Here is a 19,518-nt window from a genome sequence, read left to right as displayed (position 1 = left end):
AATGGAATAAAAATGCGAATTCGGAAAAAATAAAATGAATTTTTGAAGTTCATGTTTGGGACAAATTTGCAAGTTCTGAAAATGAGTTTTTCTTTAGTGGATCTTTTTTGAATGAAAGTATTTATTTATTTCTTTCTATTTCCATTTATTTTATGATCAATTTTATATTTATATTTACATTTATATTTATATTTACATTTATATTTATATATGATCAATTTTATATTCACATTTATATTTATATTTATATTTGTTGAAATAAAGAAATAAATCTCCAGAAAATAATAAATGGCATTTTATTAAATTTTGAATGAATAAAATAAAAATTAATAAATGCCATTTAAATTGATTTAGAATAAATAAATAAATGTGCTGCTGTGGTGTGTCTGCTGCTGCTGTGCTGCAGGGCCAGTGGGCCTGGCAGCTGCTGCTGCTGCTGTGTGGCTGAGCTGCTGCTTCCTTTTTTAGACTTTCTTTTGCTGCTGAAGACTGAGACCCCACAAGTCTCGAAGTCTTAATTTGTTTAAAAGCAAAGCAGCAGCGGGGCCCCACACGAGCCCCGGGTGTACAGACACCCCGGCCCCACAGCTGCTGCAGCAGCTGCTGCGAGCTGTACAGACAACCCGGGCCCCACAGCTGCTGCAGCAGCTGCTGCGGTTTATTAAATTTTGAATGAATAAAATAAAAATTAATAAATGCCATTTAAATTGATTTAGAATAAATAAATGTGCTGCTGTGGTGTGTCTGCTGCTGCTGTGCTGCAGGGCCAGTGGGCCTGGCAGCTGCTGCTGCTGCTGTGTGGCTGAGCTGCTGCTTCCTTTTTTAGACTTTCTTTTGCTGCTGAAGACTGAGACCCCACAAGTCTCGAAGTCTTAATTTGTTTAAAAGCAAAGCAGCAGCGGGGCCCCACACGAGCCCCGGGTGTACAGACACCCCGGCCCCACAGCTGCTGCAGCAGCTGCTGCGAGCTGTACAGACAACCCGGCCCCACAGCTGCTGCAGCAGCTGCTGCGGAGTGTACAGACACCTCAGCCCCGCAGCAGCAACGGCGGGAATGCATGCAACTGCCTGCAGCTGACGTGGCTCGGGACGGAGTCCGAAGCAGCAGCAGCTGCTGCTGCAGCTGCTGCTGCTGCTGCTGCTGCTGCTGCTGCTGCTGCTGCTAGGTTTACTACCATGGAAACTGTTTAGAACTTGGGTTAATACTTTTCTGCTGCCGGTGAAGCAACAAAAGTGTCTGCTGCAATTACTGTGAGCCAAGTGGTTGGTGTAAAAGAGAAAAGACACGCAGCAGCAGGAACTGCAGCAGCAGCAGCAGCCGCGTCTGTACTGGGAGCCGCGGCGGCAGCTCCTGCTGCTGCTGCTGCTGCTGCTGCTGCTGCTGCGTCAGCAGCACTGCTGCTCGCGCGCCTCAACAATGGCACTCTGTATTGAAGTCCAACACCGCCTCTCGGCGTCTGTGCTGCTGGCAGATTGCTGCAGCAGCGCAGAAAGCTGCTGCAGCAGCAACTGCTGCTGCTGCTGCTGCTGCTGCTGCTGCTGCTGCGTCCCCGATCCCTTGTCCGCTGCGTGCTGCTCCCCAGCAGCAGCCGGCACCTGCAGCAGCGCAGCGCGCAGCAGCAGCTGCAACTTGAACTCTTGCATGCGCTCGGATATATATTTTTAATATCACTTATTTCAAAACTATTTTAAATTTATTTAAAAGAAAAAGCTGCATGCAAAAGCTGCATGCAGCACACCCCACAGGCTGCGGTGTACGTACCTGGAAAGCCTGCAGCATCCACTGAATGCATGCGCTGCAGCAGCGCAGCTTTTGCTGCTGCTGCTGCTGCAGCGCCTCCGAGCAGCAAAGTTCAAGTGCATCTGAAACCAGCTGCATCTGCTCTTCAGGGCTCAAGCAGCTGCTGCAGACGCCTGCTGCTGCAGCGTCCCAGTCCTGCTGCTGCTGCTGCTGCTGCTGCAGCAGCGGCTGCCTCAAGCTGCTGCGGGACACCCAGTGTCTGCTGACGTGGGCGCAGCCGTGCAGCAGGATTTGCTGCTGCCGCTGCTGCAGCACCAGCAGCAGCCCGTGAAGAAAGGAAGGCAGAGCCCGCAGCAAAGCCTCAGCAGCAGCAAGCAGCAGCTGCTGCTGCTCCAGCTTCACCGGGAAGTGCTGCTGCAGCGCCGCCCACGTGCTGCGGCCAGCAGCAGACCCCAAAAAGCCCTCTGGGTTTGCTGCAGCACGGCGGTACCCATCTAAGTAAATAAATGCTGCCTGCGCAGCCCCAGCAGACGCAGCAGCAGCAACCAGCAGCAAATAGCAGCAATCCGCAGCAGCAGCAGCAGCAGCAGCACCCGCAGCGAGCAGCAGCAGCGGGAGACGCGCGCAGCACCGCAGCAAAGCAAACAGCAACAGCAGCCACAGGAGCCGCAGCAGCAGCGGAATCAGAGGCAGCAGCAGCAGCACAGGCAGCAGCAGCAACAGCAGCACAGGCAGCAGCAGCAGCAGCAAGGACTCGCCTGTAAGTGCTTCCCGCGAGACTGCAGCAAGTCCCCGTGGGCCCGCTGCAGCCAAGACTGCGGAAGGCCCAGCTGCTGCAGCAGCAGCTGCGAAGCCCAAAGCCGCCGCTGCACTGGCACTTCAGCACTGAGCTCTCTGCCGTATTTCCCCACAAGGGCCCGCGCAGCAAGCACGCCCGCGTCTGCAGCAGCAGCAGCAGCAGCAGCAGCAGCAGCAGCAGCAATAGTGCGCGCACGCAAATAGATACAGGTTCTGCTGCTGCTGCTGGAGAGCTCAGTGCGCAACAAAGCGGGGAGCAGCAGCAACCGCTGCCGCAGGCCGGCCAGCAGCAGCAGCAGCAGCAGCAGCAGCAGCAGCAGCAGCTCACTTGAGACCCAAGTGGCTGCTGAATGTGGGCAGCAATTGTTAGAGCCAAGTGCGGGTAGAAGGCGCCCCCTTTAAGCAGCAGATGCACACATGCCAGCCCCTGCAGCAGCAGCAGCAGCAGCAGCAACAGCAGCAGCATGTGGCAGAGAAACAAACATTCAGCGACGACTGCTGCTGCCCTTGCTGCTGCTGCTGCTGCTGCTGCTGCTGCTGACTCACGTGGCCGTTGGCCAGCAGGTGCAGCAGCGCAGCAAACCTCCGCAGCTCCCCCGTTGCTGCGAAAGCCTCGAGGAGGGCCTTGGCGTTGCAAGATAGGAAGAGCTGGTGGTTTTGCAGCAGCAACTGCTGCTGCTGCTGCTGCTGCTGCTGCTGCTGCTGCTGCTGCTGCAGGCAGCCACGTAGTCTCTTGCTGCTCTCTCTACAACCTCCTCTGCCTCCAAAGGGTCTGCAGCTCTTGCCGTGTGGGGCGGCAGCACTTCGCCCGCAGTCCAAAGGGCGCCAGCGGCTGCAGTGCTGCTGCTGCTGCTGCTGCTGCTGCTGCTGCTGCGGGCCGTGTCTGCAGCAGCAGCTGCTGCAATGGCTGCAGCAGCTTCTCTGGCGAACGGCTGCGGCCACACATAACCACAGGGGGACGGCGACGGGGGCAGCAGAGGAGACAGCCGCAGCAGAGCCACTTCGTAAGCTCCGCTGGCCTGTCTTGCTGCTGCTGCTGCTCCTGCTGCTGCTGCTGCACCTGCTGCTGCTGCTTCCTGAGGGGCTCTAAACGCAGGCAGCGCGCAAAGGCCACCAGGGCCAAACGCAGGGGCGCAGCGGACGGGAAACGGCGAGCGTCTGAGCCATGAAGAAGGCGCAGCAGCAGCAGCAGCTGCAGCAGCTGCTGCTGCAGCTGCTGCTGCAGCAGCATCTTTGCCGTCACCGGCTGCAGCAGCAGCCGCTGCATCCTTCTGCTGCAGCTCCTGCGCAGCGGGGTGGGGCGGCAGCAGCTTGTCCTTGTCTTGTGCTTCACAAGGCTCTGGCGCAGGCCTGTGCTCCTGCTGCTGCTGCTTCTGCTGCCGCTGCTGCTGCTGCTGCTGCTGAGCAACAGCAGCAAGCAGCGCCTGAGGCGCCGTGCGCAGCAAATGGGCCCTCTGGAGGTGCAGCGCGAGCTGCTGCGGCTCCAGGGCCCCCGGGGGAGCAGCAGCAGCAAAAGCAGCAACATCAGCAGCTTCTGCTGCATCGGCGCGCTCGGCGTCTGCCGCCGCTTTCGCTGCTGCTGCTGCTGCTGCAGCAGCAGCAGCAGCAGCAGCATCCTCCTCGTCCACCCACTTATAAACTGAGAAATGCTCCACTTCAAAACGCCACTCCCAAGTGTTTGTGTCAAGAGACAAAAAGGTGGCCCCCATTTGTTCTGTGTACTTCTTGACTTTCTCGACAAACTCTTGCTTCTGCTGCTCCGTTGCTTCCTCGCTGCTGCTGCTGCTGCTGCTGCTGCTGCTGCTGCTGCTCTCAGCTGCACGCAGCAGCTTCGGCTTGCAGTTGCAAAGAGTCACTCGGGCCCTTTTGTTCAGTCCCTGGCCCACAGGAGGCGCCTCGTCTGCGTAGACGCTCACCTGCAGCAGCAGCAGCAGCAGCAGCAGCAGCAGCAGCAGCAGCAGCAGCAAGTTGGCAGCAAACTCTACCCCACACTCGGCAGCAGCAAGAGGCCCCTCGAAATTAAAAAAGAATTAAAAATGCATTTAAATGGATTAATTGGTTTTAATGCAAACTCGAAAACCCAAGCTTTCAGACACTTCCAAAAAATGCAAAAAACGGAAACCGAAGCAAATTCATATTTTCCATTTATATTTACATTTATATTTATATTTATATTTATATTTATATTTATATTTATATTTATATTTATATTTATATTTACAATTTATATTTACAATTCTATTTATAATTATATTATTTGAATTTGATTGCAACTCCGCATGCACATTTGCACTTGCACTTGCGCAGCAGCAGCTGCTGCAGCAGCTGCTGCTGCAGCAGCAGCAGCAGCAGCAGCAGCGGACCTCGAGCTCGCCGATGTGGACCACGAGGTCCAGGTTGATCCCGCGAAGGTCGGAGTGTCCTGGAAAGAAAATGCTGCCAAGTCCTTTTCTGGAAATGGAAAAGTCGCGGACTCTGCTGAGTTCTTGTTGGCTCATTTGCTGCAGCGCAGCAACAGAAGGCGAGCACTCATAGAGGGGGCTTTGCAGCACTGGCAGCAGCTCCGCGGGGGCCCTGCTGCTGCTGCTGCTGCTGCTGCTGCTGCTGCTGCGGGCGGCTTCGGTGGCTGCTGCTGCAGCAGCAGCAGCCACACGACCCAGCAGCTCCTCCTCCTGCAAAGGCAGCTCCTGCACAGCCGGCGGCTGCTGCTGCTGCTGCTGCTGCTGCTGCTCCGGGGAAGCGGGAGGGGCGGCCTCGGACGCCTGCTGCTGCTGCTGCTGCTGCTGCTGCTGCTGTGGGGGGTCAGCCGCTGCCCGCTTCGCCTGGGGGGCCGCCGGAGCTTCCTGCTGCTGCAGCCGCTGCAGCAGCTCGTAGTCGCGCGCAGACAGCGGCAGCAGCTGCTGCTGCGCTGCAGCAAGCGACTTGTGGATGGTCTGGGCCAGCCAGCCGTTGCGGCTGCTGCTGCTGCTGCTGCTGCTGCTGCTGCTGCTGTCGGGCAGCTGCAGCAGCTGCTGCTGCGTCCGCAGGAGCTGCGGCGGCAGCGAGAAGCAGGCTCCCAAACCTGCTGCTGCTGCTGCTGCTGGGCCCCCAGCCAACTTGCTGCTGCTGGGGGCCCCTGCTGCTGCTCCCAGCAAAGCCTCCAGCCGCCGGGGCCTCCGCCCCAGCTGCAGCACGAGGGGGCCCCCCAGGGGGCCCCCCGGGGGGCCCCCCGGGGGGCCCCCAGGGGGGCCCCCCGAGCAGCAACTGTCTTCCAAGCTGCTGACAGGCCTGCAGGAAAGCTGTGGGGCTGCTGCACTATTTGCTGCCAGCAAAATTTGCACAGTGACTTGGGGGGCCCCCAAGAGGCCCCCCAGGGCCAGCATGCTGCTGCTGGGGGCCCCCCCCCCGCTGCTGCTGCTGAGGGCCAGCTGCTGCTGCGGCTGCTGCTGCTGCTGCGCGCCGCCCAGCCCGAAGAGGCCCCCCGCTCCCTGCTGCTGCTGCTGCTGCTGCTGCGCCCCGCTGCTGCCGAAGAGGCCCCCGCTGCCTGCGCCGCCGGGGGCCCCCAGAGAGCCAAAGAGGCCCCCTGCTGCTGCTGCTGCTGCTGGCTTCGCGAGGCCCCCGAAGAGGCCCCCTGCTGCTGCAGTTGTGCTGCTGCTGCCAAGCCCCGAAGCTGAGCCAAAGAGGCCCCCCCCCCCACTTGTGGGGCCCCCCAGGGCCCCCGTTGCTGCTGCTGCTGCTGGCCTAGCAGCACCGAAGAGGCCCCAGCCCGAGCCCAGCGTGCTGCTGCTGCTGCTGCCAAACAGACCAGTGGTCCCTGCTGCAGCAGCGCCTGGGCCCGTTGCTGCTGCTGCTGGCTTCGCCCCGAACAAGCTGCCCCCCAGGAGGCCCCCCTGCTGCTGCTGCTGCTGCTGCTGCTGCTGCTGCGGGTTGCTGCCAAAGAGGCCCGTGCCCGCGTTTGGCTGTGCTGCGTTTGCTGCAGCACCCCCCACCCCGAAGCCCCCGAAGAGGCTGCTGCCTTGCTGCTGCTGCTGCTGCTGCTGCGGCTGCTGCTGCTGCCCGAAGAGGCCCCCCGCAGCAGTGTTGCTGCTGCTGCCGAAGAGGCCCCCGCCCGTGCTGCTGCTCTGGGGAGTCCCAAACAAACCCAAGCCCGTGTTGCTGCTGCTGCTGCCAAAGCCTGTTGCTGCTGCTGCTGCTGCTGGCTTCCCGAAGAGCCCGCCGCCCGAGTTTGCTGCTGCGTTGCTGCTGCCGAAGAGGCCCCCTCCTGCGTTTGTGTTTGCTGCAGCGTTGCTGCCAAAGAGGCCCCCCTGCTGCTGCTGCTGCTGCTGGTTTGCTGCAGCACCAAAGAGGCCCCCGCTGCTGCCCCCAAAGCTGCCAGCAGCACCTGTTGTGCTGCTGCCAAAGAGGCCCCCTGCTGCTGCTGCTGGCTGCTGCTGCTGGCTGCTGCTGCTGCCAAAGAGGCCGCCGGAGCCGAAGCCAGCAGCAGCAGCGGGGGCCCCCGCAGCAGCCCCGAAGAGGCCGCCCACCCCCCCCTGCAGCAGCAGCAGCAGCAGGAGCAGCAGCAGCAGCAAGGGGCCCCTGGGGGGCCCCCCCTTTTCCTTGCTGCTGATAATAATTCCAACGAATTTCTTCTAATGCAACTCTTTCAAAAGGCCCGTGGCAAATAGTCATAACTGAGCCATCTTCTGCGCTGTAGGGCCTGAAGGGCTGCTGCAGCAGCAGCTGCTGCTGCTGCTGCTGCTGCTGCTGCTGCTGCGACCCCAGCGCAGACACCCCGAACGGCGAACTCGCCGAAGACTGGCCCACTGAGCCGCACCCACAGCGCAAACACCCTGCTGCTGCTGCTGCTGCTGCTGCTGCTGTTGCTGTTGCTGCAGCAAGGGAAGCAGCAGCAAGTGGAGCAGCAGCAAGTGGAGCGGCAGCAAATCAAGCAGCAGCAGCTGCTGCAGGCACCAGAAGCAAACCAACCAGCACCAGCAGCAGGCAAAGCAGCAGCAGCAGCAGCTAATCAAGCAGCAGCAGCGGCAGCAGCAAATAAGCAGCAGCAGCAGCAGAAGGGGCAGCAGCGCCAGCACCAGAAAAGGCAGCAGCACAGCCTCAGCTAGCACGAAGGAAAACAGCAGCAGCAGCAGCAAAGGAAACCAGCAGCAGCAGCAGCAAAGGAAACCAGCAGCAGCAGCAGCAAAGGAAACCAGCAGCAGCAGCAGCAAAGGAAAAGAGAAGCAGCAGCAAAAGAGGGGCCCCACATGCATTTGTGCTGCTGGAGACACCAAAGAGGCCCCCGCTGGGCGTGCTGCTGCTGCTGCCAAAGAGACCAGTGGTCTGCTGCTGCTGCTGCGGCTGGCCAAAGAGCCCCGTAGAGCCCGTGCTGCTGCTGCTGCCGAAGAGGCCCCCCTGCTGCTGCTGCTGCGGCTGCCCGAAGGCGCTGCTGCTGCTGCTGCCAAAGAGTCCCGTTGCTGCTGCAGGTGCTGCTGTGCTGCCGAAGAGCCCGCCAGTTTGCTGCTGCTGCGGCTGCCCGAACTTGTTGCTGCTGCCAAAGAGACCAGTGGTCTGCTGCTGCTGCGGCTGCCCGAAGCCACTGGTGCTGCCGAAGAGGCCGCCTTGCTGCTGCTGCTGCTGCTGCTGCTGCTGCCCAAAGCCCGTGCTGCTGCCGAATAGGCCCCCCCCCGAGCCTGCTGCAGTGTTAGTGTTTGCTGCAGCACCAAAGAAGCCCCCGGTGGCTTGCTGCGGCTGCTGCTGCTGCTGCTGCTGCTGCCCAAAGAGGCCCCCCCCAGTGCCCAGCGAGCTTCCGAAGAGGCCCCCGCTGCTTGGCTGCTGCTGCTGCTGCCCGAAGAGTCCTGCGGCGCAGCAGCAGCACAGCAGCAGCAGCACAGCAGCAGCAGCAACCAGCGTCAGCTGCGCAGCAGCCTAAGCAAACAAAAAAAGGAACGGCTGTGTCGCTGCTGCTGCTGCTGCTGCTGCTGCTGAGCAGCAGCAGCAGCAGACAGCGACTGCGGCCTGCAGCAAAGTCCCGCAGACTGCCCTCCCGCCCCCTCAGCAGCAGCTGCTGCTGCTGCAGCAAGGACTCCAGCTGCAGCAGCAGCAGCTGCTGCTGCTGCTGCTGCTGCCCCGTGAGCTGCTTACCTGTGCCTAAGCTGCTGCTGCCGGGCTGCGTGGAAGCAGCAGAACCAAAGAGGCCCCCTGCAGCAGCAGGCTGCTGCTGCTGCACCCCGAAGAGGCCCTGGCCTGTGTTGGAGGCCCCGAACGGCGAGGCGTTGCTGAACATGCTGCTGCTGCTGCTGCTGCTGCTGCCGCTGCTGCTGCTGCTGCTGCTGCTGCTGCAGCTCTGTGCTCCTGTTCCGCCAGTCCTAGGGTCTGCAGCTGCCAGGGAGAGCGAGCCCCTGGCTGCAAGCCCAAAACCTAGCCCCCGCCCTAAACCCTAAACCCTAAACCCTAAACCCTAAACCCTAGATGTGCACCCTAAATGGAACACCTGCAGGGCGGCGGCGCTCCCCCGCAGCAGCAAAACGAATTTGCTGTACTTTGAAGAAATTTCTCTCTTAAGTGCAGCAAATAAATAAAAACAAAAGTGTAAATAGCCTTTGAGCCTCTGTGGGGGCTTTGCAGGCCTCAGGTGTATGTACACCGCGCGCATGCACGCTGGTGGCCTCGCGCTGCTGCTGCTGCTGCTGCTGCTGCTGCTGCTGCTGCCCCGTGCGCTCCGTCCGCAGCTTTATTGCTTCGTCTTGCGCATTTAAATGTATATTTTAATTAAATTAAACCAAATTAACAAATAAAGCAAAGATTTATCTTATTATCTTCACCCCGCGGGCCCGCGAGCGCCCCCCCAGCTTCTGCTGCTGCTGCTGCTGCTGCTGCTGCTGCGGCCGCGGACGCTCACATGCCTCTTGGGGGCCCCTGGCTGGGGCCCCCCTCGGGCGTGGGGGCCCCTAGCTGGTAGGCCTAGGGCTGCTGCTGCTGCTTCTGCTGCTGCTGCTTCTGCTGCTGCTGCTGCTGCTGCTGCGTCTCGCTGCTGCGCGCTACTCTCTTTTGGGGCCTCATGGGGGCCCCCGGGAAGGGGCAGCCGGGAGGGGCCCCTAGTCAGCTGCTGGTCCCGGGGAGGGAGCTGCTGCTGGCTTTTGCTGCAGCAGCAGCAGCAGCAGCAGCAGCAGCAGCAGCAGCAGCGAAAGCCTCAACTAGAGGCCCCAGTGCCCTCCCAATATGGTGATTATATTAAAGGCCTCAAGCCCGAGTGGGACTAGGCACCAGCTAGCGCTGCACACAGCTAGCTGCAGATTATATTAAAGGCCTCAAGCCCGAGTGGGACTAGGCACCAGCTAGCGCTGCACACAGCTAGCTGCAGCTGGCTAGCTTCAGGTAGCTGCAGCTGGCTAGCTACAGCCAGCTGCAGCTGGCTAGCTACAGCTAGCTGCAGATGACTAGCTACAGCTAGCTGCAGCTAGCTAGCTGCAGCTAGCTGGCTACGGCCGGCTGCAGCTGGCTAGCTGCAGCTAGCTGCACCCACCTATAGCTAGCTGCAGCTAGCTGTGGCTACTTACTGCAGCTAGCTAGTTACAGCTACCCACAGCCAACTAATTTGGGCTTGCTGCACCCACTGCACTTATAGCTAGCTGCAGCTAGCTACTTCCAGCTAGATGTAGCTAGCTACTTCCAGCTAGCTGCAGCTAGCTACTTCCAGCTAGCTGCAGCTAGCTACTTCCAGCTAGCTGCAGCTAGCTACTTCCAGCGAGCTGCAGCTAGCTACCTCCAGCTAGCTGTAGCTAGCTACTTACAGCTAGCCGTAGCTAGCTACTTAGAGCTACAGCTAGCTACTTAGCAGCTAGCTGTGGCTACTTACAGCTAGCTGCAGCTGCTTGCAGCCACCTGCAGCTGCACGGAGTTTGCTGCTGCTGCGGCCCTGCAGCTGTGTGCAGCTGCCTCCTGCTGCTGTCGCTGCTGCTGCTGCTGCTGCTGCTGCTGCTGCTGCGCGGTACCTAAAGGCTTAGGCGCCAGCAAGCGCCAAACCAGCAGCTGCAGCAGCGGGGGCCGCAAGCCTCCCTAGCAGCAGCTGCTGCTGCTTGCTGCAGCAGCTAGTGGCTAGCCTTCGCGGCGCTCTTTGCTGCTGCTGCTGCTGCTGCTGCTGCTGCTGCTAAGTGCTAGGGGGCCCCCTGCTGCTAAAGGGGGCCCCCAACTTTATAAAGCTCTGCAGCAGCTCGTGTGGGGTCTAGACTTGAGGTGTCTGTACACCTGGGGGGTTCTAGACAGTGCGGGACTTCCGGAAAAGAGAATAAAAAGAAAATAAAAAGAAATAAAATAAAAAGAAAATAAAAAGAAAATAAAAGAAAGAAAAGAAATCACAAAAGGGCAAAATATAAAAGAAGGGCCCCGGCTGTACACTGACGTTTCCACATGCCCTACACGTGTCCCTTGCCTGTAGTTGCTGCTGCAGCAGCTGCAGCAGCTGCAGCAGCTGCAGCTGCTGCAGCAGCTGCAGCAGCTGCAGCAGCTGCAGCACCTGCAGTAGCGCAGCAGCGCGCTGCTGCATTGCTGCTGCAGCAGCTGCAGCAGCTGCAGCAGTTGCAGTAGCGCAGCAGCGCGCTGCTGCATTGCTGCTGCAGCAGCTGCAGTAGCTGCAGCAGCGCAGTAGCGCGCTGCTGCATTGCTGCTGCAGCAGCTGCAGCTGCTGCAGCAGCGCAGCAGTGAGCTGCTGCATTGCTGCTGCACTGCTGCTGCAGCGGCGCGGCGAGGCGCTGCTGCGCTGCTGCTGCACCGCTACTGCAGCAAGGCGTTGCTGCACTGCTGCTGCACTGCTGCTGCTGCACTGCCACTGCTTTGCTGCTGCTGCACTGCTGCTGCTGCATTGCATGCGCCTCACGCCTGCTCAGCACTATCAGGAAAGTTGCTGCTGCTGGATCCAGGGGCACAGGCACCCGACGTGGGCGCAGCAGCAGCAGCAGCACTGGCCAGTGCTGCTGCTGCTGCTGCCAGCGGTGCTGCTGCTGCTTCTACATTGGCTGCTGCATTAATGTCAGCTACGTGAGGGACTGCAGCCGCTGCGCCTCCCGCAGCAGCAGCTGCAGCAGCAGCAGCAGCAGCTGCTGCTGCTGTGTCTTCACCTTCAGCCTCTGGAAGAGCTGCTTCCAGCTGTTGCGCTGCAGCAGCTTCCCTAGAGGAACCCCACGCTGCAGCAGCAGCCACGAGCTGCTCTGGGCTCTTGAGCAAAATTCGCTGCTGCTGCTGCTGCGATGTTCCGTCCCGCGGCTGCTGCTGCTGCTGCTGCTGCTGCTGCTGCTGCCACAGGGACTCTGCAACACCTGACTTGTCTGCACTGGGAACTTCTGCTGCTTGCAGCGCAGCAGCAGCACTAGAGCCCGAAGAGTCTCTGTGCAGCGAGGCTGCATCTGCTGCTGCTGCTGCTGCTTCCGGGGAGCCCGCTGCTGCTGGAGCAGCAGCAGCAGCAGCTGCTGCTGCAGTGTTTGCGGCTGCAGCTGGCTGGGCCGTCGACTTGGCCGCAGCCCGCGCCCCTGGGGCCTCGCATGCAGCAGCAGCAACAGCAGCAGCAGCAACTGACGGCGGCAGCGACAAAGACAGAGCAGCAGCAGCAGCAGCAGCAGAAGCAGCACTCGACAGCAGCGGCGACCCCTGGGGAGGCGGCAGCAGCGAAGATCCCGGAGAACACAGCAGCCCTCCTGCTGCTGCTGCTGCTGCTGCTCCTGCTGCAGCAGGAAGCAGCTGCGAGACTGCTGGGGCTGCTGCAGGGCGAAGAATAGTGCCTGCAGGGGACTGCGCAGCAGAAAATGTGCCCAGCTGCTGCTGCAGTGCAGCAGCAGCTGCTGCTGCTGCAGGGTGCCCCGCCGAAGCAGCTCGCTGCAGCTGCTGCAGTGCTGCGCTGCTGCTGCTGCCCTCGCTGCTAAGAGCTGCCAGTCGAGCAGCTATCTGCGCGCCGTCTTGCTGCTGTTGCATCTGCTGCAGCTGCTGCTGCAGTTGCTGCTGCCTCTGCTGCAGCACTTGCTGTTGCATTAGCTGCTGCTGCAGCAGCCGCTGCTGCAGCAGCTGCGGGGGAAACTGTGCAGATCCTCCCAAACGGCCCTGCAGCTGCTGCTGCTGCAACTTGCTCTGTAGCTGCTGAAGCTGCTGCAGCTGCTGCAGCTGGTGCAGTTGCTGCGCCTGCTGTTGCTGCTGCTGCGTTTGTTGCTGCTGCGGCTGCTGCTGATTTTGCTGCTGCAGCTGCTGTTGCTGTTGTTGTAGCTGCTGCAGTTGCTGCATCTGTTGCTGCTGCTGCACCTTTACTTGCAAATGGTGCAGCTGAAACTGCTGCAGCAGTTGCTGCTGCCTGGCCTGCAGCAGCTGCTGCACCGATGCAGCGTGAATGCCCGCCGGGAGCTGGCCTTGCTGCTGCTGCTGCTGCTGCTGCTGCTGTTGTATCTGCTGCAGCAGCTGGAGCTGCTGCTGCGTGTACTGCTGCTGCGACGGCTGTCCCAACAGCTGCTGCAGTCCCGAAGCCAACTGGCTTTGCGTCTGTGTCTGCTGCGTCTGCTGCTGCTGCTGCTGCTGACCTTGAGTTGCTGCTGCTTGTAAGGCAGCAGCACGTTGCTGCAACAACATGAGCTGCTGCTGCTGCGACGCCTGCTGCTGCAGTTGCTGCTGCCGCTGCTGCAAAAGCAGCTGCTGCTGCTGCAACTGTTGACTGGCCCCTTGGTTCTTTGTTTGCTGTTGGTTTTGGATGTGTTGCTGCAGCAGTTGCTGCTGCAGCTGGTGCTGCAGTAGCTGCTGCTGCAGTGGGGGGTAAGCAGGAGGTCTTGATGGCGATGGGGCCTGCTGCTGCTGCTGGGCTGCGGAGCTGTTGCTGCTGCTGCTGCTGCTGCTGCTGCCTCCAGGAGACAAAGCTGCTGCTGTTGGAGCTGCTGCTGCAAGTGCCCCTGTGGCTGAGGCCTGCTGCTGGTCAGACCGGCTGCTTTCGCAGGTCAAAGACACGCTGCTGCTGCTGCTGCTGCTGCTGCTGCTGCTGCCAGCTGCTGCAGGTGACCCCCCTGCTGCTGCTGCGCCAACCCCCGTGCGGCCCCACAAGGGCAGCCCCAAGAGCAGCTGCTTCGTCTGCATCAGCGGGCTGCGAGCAGCAGCAGCAGCAGCTGCTGCTGCTGCTGCTGCAGTATTGTTGCTTACTGTTCCAGGTGGTGTGATGGAGCTGCTGCTGCTGCCAGTGTTGCTGCTGCTGCTGCTTGCTCCCCCGCTGCCCCAGCCCGCTGCGGTGCCCCCCGACAGCAAAAGGGACCCCGAAGCAGCAGCAGCAGGTGCAGCAGCAGCAGCAGCTGCTGCTGCCAAGGATAAGGGGCCCTGAACCTGCGAGGCCTCTGATGCCTGTGCTGCTGCTGCTGCTGCTGCTGCTGCTGCCGCGTCACCTCTGCGGTGGCCTGCAGTGAGTCCAAGCTGCTGCAGAGCTGCTGTTGCTGCTTGCTGCTGCTGCTGCTGCGTTGCCGCAGCAGCAGCTGCTGCTGCTGCTGACGGCACTGCATTCTGCTTCAGAGCAGCAGCACTCGCATTGAAGGCGGCCAAATGCGACGCTGTGAGCCCTGCTGGCAGCAAGATTTGCTGCTGCTGCTGCTGCTGCCGCTGCTGCTCCGTGGCTGCTGCTGCTGCTGCTCCCGCTGCTGCAGAGCCCTGCACCAGAGGCGACCCCGCAGCAGCAGCACCCGAAGCAGCAGCAGCAGCAGCAGCAGCAGCAGGCAGCAAAGCCCTGCGAGCAGCACGTGCTGCTGTGCGCAGACTAGAACGCGTGAAGCGGGTGCTGGAGCGAATGGCAGCAACGTTGCTGCTGCTCGTGCTGCTGCTGCCTGCTGCTTCCGAGGCCCCTGCTGCTGCTGCTGCTGCTGCTGCTGCTGCATCGCAAGGCTGCTGCAGCAGCCCACCCAGTGCTGCAGCAGGAGCGGAAGCAGAAGAGAAGAGGGCCCCCCTAGTGCGCTGCCTCAGGCCTTTTCTGCTGCTGCTGCGGGTCAAGTGGGCCCTCCCCAAGAGCTGCTCCTGCTGCTGCTGCTGCTGCTGCTGCTGCTGCTGCTGCTGCTGCTGCGCGAGCCCTACTGCGTCGCTGCAAGGCGTGTCCCCGTTCCACGGCAGCAGACACGGGTCGCTACCTTCTGCAGACTGCTGCTGCTGCTGCTGCTGCTGCTGCTGCTGCTGCAGCTCCTCTACAGCGTATGGCTGCAGCGGGGGTGACGGCGAAGCCAACTTCGGGTCCAATCCTGCTGCTGCTGCTGCTGCTGCTGCTGCTGCTGCTGCTGTTCTCGCCGACGCTGCAGGCACGTCAGGGCCGCTGCTGCTCAGCTGTGGCTGCGCTGCGCCTGCGGCCGGGGGCGCAGCTGGAGCTGCTGCTGCTGCTGCTGTTCCTGCTGCTGCTGCTGCTGCTGCTGCTGCTGCTGCTGCTGCTTCGTCTGTGTCCCCTGGCCTGCGGCGCTTGTCTCGCAGCCGCCGCAAAGCTGCTTCCTGCTGCTGCTGCAGCGCCTTGTCTCTTTCTTCCCGCTGCTGCTCGCGCTTGCGCAGCATGTCTTGGTAGAGCTGCTGCAGCTGCTGCTGCTGCTGCTGCTGGAAGGCCTGCAGCTCGTGCTGCTGCTCCTCCCTGTCGGCCTCCCGCAGGTCTGCTGCTGCAGCAGCAAGCAGCTCGTAGCGCCGCTGCTGCACTTCGCCCAGCAGCGACAGCAGCAGCTGCCGCTGCTGCAGTTTTGCTGCTAAGTGCCGCCGCAGCCACCAGCTTCTCACGAGTCTCTCTGTTTCGGACTGCAGCACGAAAGTCCCATTTCCTGCTGCTGCTGCTGCTGCTGCTGCTGCAGCAGCAGCAGCAGCAGGCTTTGCTGCCGCGCCGCTCCCCGCTGCCTCATCCCCGCAGCTCTCTCTGGGGTCTCCCTCGGCTGCGCCTTCGGCGTCCTCTGCTGCTGCTGCTGCTGCTGCTGACTCGTCTGCTGCTGCCGCTGCTGCTGCTGCTGCTGCTGCTGCTGCTGCTGCGGCTAGTGGCGGGTCAGGTGCGGGCAGCAGGGAACAGCCAGCGCCTGCTGCTGCGCCATGGGGGCAGCCACAGAGCTATGGGCAGCTGCATGCATGCATGCATGCATGCATGCATGCAGGGCTTGCTGGGGCCTTTTGCTGCTGCGCTGTCGAGCTGGAAGGGCGGTGCTGCTGCTGCTGTTGCTGCTGCTGCTGCGGCGGTCGCTGCTGCAGCTGCTGCTGCTGCTGCTGCTGGCGATGCTCCGGGGGAGCTCCAGTTGCTCCCTGCCTTGTTGTTAGGCGGAAAGGGCGCTGCTGCTGCTGCTGCTGCAGCGCGAGGCGAATCTGCTGCGCAGCAGCTCGTCTGCTGCTGCCCGTCCTGTCGCTGCAGCAGCAGCAGCTGCTGCTGCCGCTGCTCTCAGCCGCTGTAGCGCCGCAATTACAGGCCTTGGGCTGTTACCTGTCCCCTCAACCAAGTTTTAGCTTTCTGGAACAGTTGCTGCTGCGAAAGTTAGCGCCGCGGGCTTCTGCTGCAGCAGCAAGCGCTGACGAGCAGCAGGGGCTGCATGCAGCAGCAGCAGCAGCGGCGGCTCTGCATGCAGCAAACCGCGCGAAGCTGCAGCAGCAGGCAGCAAATGTTTCTCAATATTTTCCCAAAATTAATTAATTAATTAAAGTTTAAAAGCTGCATCTCGCAGCTGAGCTCTGCAGCAGCAGCTGGCGCTGCAGACGACGCAGTGGGCTGCTGCAGCTGCTGGGTAGCCGCAGCTGGCAGCAGCTGCTTCGTTTGTTTCAGATTTCTCTCTTTTGTTGCAAAAAATAAAATCAAAAAATATAAATTAAAAGTCTAATTTAAAAGTCCAATTCAAAATCCTAATTTAAAAGTCTAAAAGCTCCCGGCTGCGGGCGGCAAGCGACAACAGCGCAGCAGCAGCAGCAGCAGCAGCAGCAGCAGCCGCTGCAGCTGCAGCAGCAGCAGCAGCAGCAGCAAGAGAAGCCTTGGGCCAGCTGCTGTGGGCACTGCGCTGCTGCTGCAGCTCGAGGGGCTCTTTCAGCAGTGGACCACTGGTCTTGCTGCTGCTGCAGTATTTGCCTTTTCAGGATTTATTTCTTTTTAATTTATATAAATTGAATAAATAAATTAAATTTTCTAAATTTAATTAAATAATTATAATTAAAATGAATTTAAAAGATAAAACCAAATGCTGCATGCAGCCCAATAAACTCTCTCGCTGGGGGCTGCTTGTGCAGCTTTTTTCTTTTTGCATTTTAAAATATAAATTGATTAATTAACTAATTACCTAATTATTCATTTAATTAATTAATTAATTAATTAATTGATTAATTAATTGATTAATTAATTAATTAATTAATTAATTAATTAATCCGTTAGTTAATTGAATAATCCATTAATTTGCTCACAAATAAATTAATTAATTATCAAATGAATAAATAAATAAATTCACAACTTAATGAATTAATTAATAAGTTAATTAATTTAATTAACTGACAATTATATATATAACTGACTAAAGAAATAAAGTAAATAAATAAATAATTCAACAAATATCTTAAAAGTTATTTTGCTGCTGCAGTCTACAAAATGTGTATAATATATATTACATATAAGATATTATTTATATAACTTTATGTATATATAATATATTTAAAATGTTTTATATAACATATATATGTAATATAAATGTTATATATATAATATATACAAATATATATAGATATATATAAATATATATAAATATATATAAATAAATATATATTATTTATATATATATTTGTTTGGAGGCATTATAAATGGACAAATTTACATAAATAGATATTTATTTAAAAAGATTTGTGTTGCTGCTTTGCTGCAGCAAAACCATTTGCTGCTTTGCTGCAGCAAAGTTAAGTAGCCATTTGCTGCTTTGCTGCAGCAAAGTTAAATGACCATTTGCTGCTTTGCTGCAGCAAAGTTAAATGACCATTTGCTGCTTTGCTGCAGCAAAATCAAATGCTTTGCTGCAGCAAAATCAAATGGCTTTTTGCTGCAGCAAACTCAAATAGCTCTTTGCTGCTTTGCTGCAGCAAACTCAAATGGCCCTTTGCTGCAGCAAACTCAAGTGCCCTTTTGCTGCAGCAAACTCAGATAGCTCTTTGCTGCTTTGCTGCAGCAAACTCAAATGCCCTTTTGCTGCAGCAAACTCAAATGCCCTTTTGCTGCAGCAAACTCAGATAGCTCTTTGCTGCTTTGCTGCAGCAAAGCAAACAGCAGCAGTAGGCAGCTAATAAGGCCCACTGCTGCACTTTTGCTGCTGAGGCTCATTTTAGCTTTTGTGGGAAAACAGCCAGCAGCAGCTTCAGAGATTTGCTGCAGCAGCAGCAGCAGCAGCAGCAGCTGACGTAGCCGCAGCAGCAAAATCAGCTCGCGTTGCGGGAGAAGCAGCAACTGCGACAATCGCAGCAGTTAACTGCAGCAACTGCAGGGGAAGCAACAGCAGCTCGCGCTGCAGCAGCAGCAACTGCAGCAGAAGCAGCAGCAGCTGGCGCTGCACCAGCAGCAACGGCCGCTGGCATTGCAGCAGCTGCTGCTGCAGCAGCAGCAACTGCAGCACAAGCAGCAGCAGCTGGCGCTGCACCAGCAGCAACGGCCGCTGGCATTGCAGCAGCATCAAAACCAGCTCGCGCTGCAGCAGCAGCAGCAGCAGCAGCTGGTGCTGCAGCAGCAGCACGGGGGGGTCACCTTAGAGCAGCCCACCTGGGGCAGCAAGGAAGCTGATGAGGTGGGCTGCTGCAGCTGCTGCAGCAGCCGCTGCTGCTGCAGCGCAGCAGCGGGCCTCTGCTGCAGGGGGGGCTGCTCAGCTGCTGCAGCCTCTACGGCTTAGGGGTCTGCTGCTGCTGCAGCACAGCAGCTCTGCACTACTGCGCAGCAGCACAGCAGCACAGCAGCAGGGGGGCCCCCAGGGGGGCCCCCCAAGGGGGCCCCCCTGACCACCGGGGTGACCAGTGGTCCACTTGTGCTGCGCTGCAGAGAAAGCTAAGAAGCCCCAGAGAGCTGCTGCAGGCTTTTCTGTGCCCAGCTTTTGGCTAGCTGGCTAGCTAGCTAGCTAGCTAGCCAGCCAGTTAGCCAGCTAGCTAGCTAGCTAGCTAGCTAGCTAGCTAAAACCTGCAGCAGCTGAAGTCTTGGGAAGTGGAAGCAACTGCTCCCCCAGGGGCTGCAGCGCGCCCCAGCGTTTGCTGCAGAACTCTACTGCGCAGGGCCAATATAACAAAAAGGCTCAGCAGCAGCAGCAGCAGCAGCAGCAGCAGCAACAACAGCAGCAGCAGCAGCAGCAGCAGCAGCAGCAGCAGCAGATCTCCTCAGATTTAAAGACTCCGCCCAGCTCCTGCCTGTCCTGGGCCCTTGTGGAGCCCCTTGGGGGCCCCTGGGGCCCCCTGAGAACCACTGGGGGCCCCTTGGGTCTGTGGTGAGCCCTAGGGGCCCTTTTTGAGGGCTTTTGGGGGCCCCCGGGGGCCCCTGGGGGCCCCCTAAGGACCCCTCGGGGCCCCCTGGGAGCCCCTGGGGGGCCCCCAGGGGTAGGCAGCTTCGGCTTCGCGCCATGGCGCTGGGGTTTGCTGCTGCTGCTGCTGCAGCACAGGGGGCCCCCGCAGGGGGCCCCCTGGCTGGGGCCCCCCGGGCAGCCAGGGAGTTGGCTGCTGGCCGCGGCTGCAGCAGCTGATTAGTTAGCAGCAAAGCTTTTGCCTTTCTCAGCCCTCAGTTGAGTTTAAATTTAAATATAAATTGAGTTTAAATATAAATATAAATGATTAAAAAGGCCTTTAGAAGAAGGCCTGAAGGGTGGGGGTTTTGTTTGTCTAGCTTTAGCTCACAGGCAGCAGCAGCTGCTGCTGGAGCGCTGCTGCTGCTGCTGCAGCAAACCCAGGCCACCCAGGGGCACCGCGCGGCGCATTTCTGGGTTTAAATGCTTAAATTGGTTTAATTTAATTAATTATTTATTTCTAGATCTTCAAAAAAGCAGCTCAGGGGGCTGCGCACGCCCAGGGGCTCCGCAGCG

At 58.8% G+C, this 19,518-nt stretch overlaps 2 protein-coding genes across 2 annotated transcripts; one reads left to right on the top strand and one right to left on the bottom strand.

Annotated features, from left to right (window-relative positions):
• Positions 1-1,386: 1,386 nt before the first annotated feature.
• ENH_00034020 (nucleoporin, putative) lies at positions 1,387-16,034 on the bottom strand (the record flags this gene model as incomplete). Its single annotated transcript, XM_013580322.1, has 12 exons — positions 1,387-1,596; positions 1,763-2,254; positions 2,868-2,935; positions 3,123-4,455; positions 4,903-7,047; positions 7,190-7,320; positions 7,762-8,352; positions 8,639-8,926; positions 9,141-9,239; positions 10,892-11,115; positions 11,370-15,562; positions 16,017-16,034. 12 exons carry the CDS (start codon positions 16,032-16,034, stop codon positions 1,387-1,389), a joined length of 9,792 nt encoding a protein of 3,263 aa, XP_013435776.1.
• Positions 16,035-17,560: 1,526 nt separating this feature from the next.
• ENH_00034010 (hypothetical protein) lies at positions 17,561-19,186 on the top strand (the record flags this gene model as incomplete). Its single annotated transcript, XM_013580321.1, has 4 exons — positions 17,561-17,740; positions 17,950-18,246; positions 18,722-18,930; positions 19,102-19,186. The coding sequence occupies 4 exons, from the start codon at positions 17,561-17,563 to the stop codon at positions 19,184-19,186; spliced, it is 771 nt and encodes a 256-aa protein (XP_013435775.1).
• Between the last annotated feature and the right edge of the window lie 332 nt (positions 19,187-19,518).

The sequence above is a fragment of the Eimeria necatrix genome, genomic scaffold, assembly GCF_000499385.1.
Source record: "Eimeria necatrix Houghton genomic scaffold, Enh_scaff249, whole genome shotgun sequence".
NCBI classification, from domain to species: Eukaryota; Apicomplexa; class Conoidasida; order Eucoccidiorida; family Eimeriidae; genus Eimeria; species Eimeria necatrix.
The sequence above is the reverse complement of the archived record's forward strand: the minus strand, read 5'-3'. Positions and strand labels throughout refer to the sequence as shown.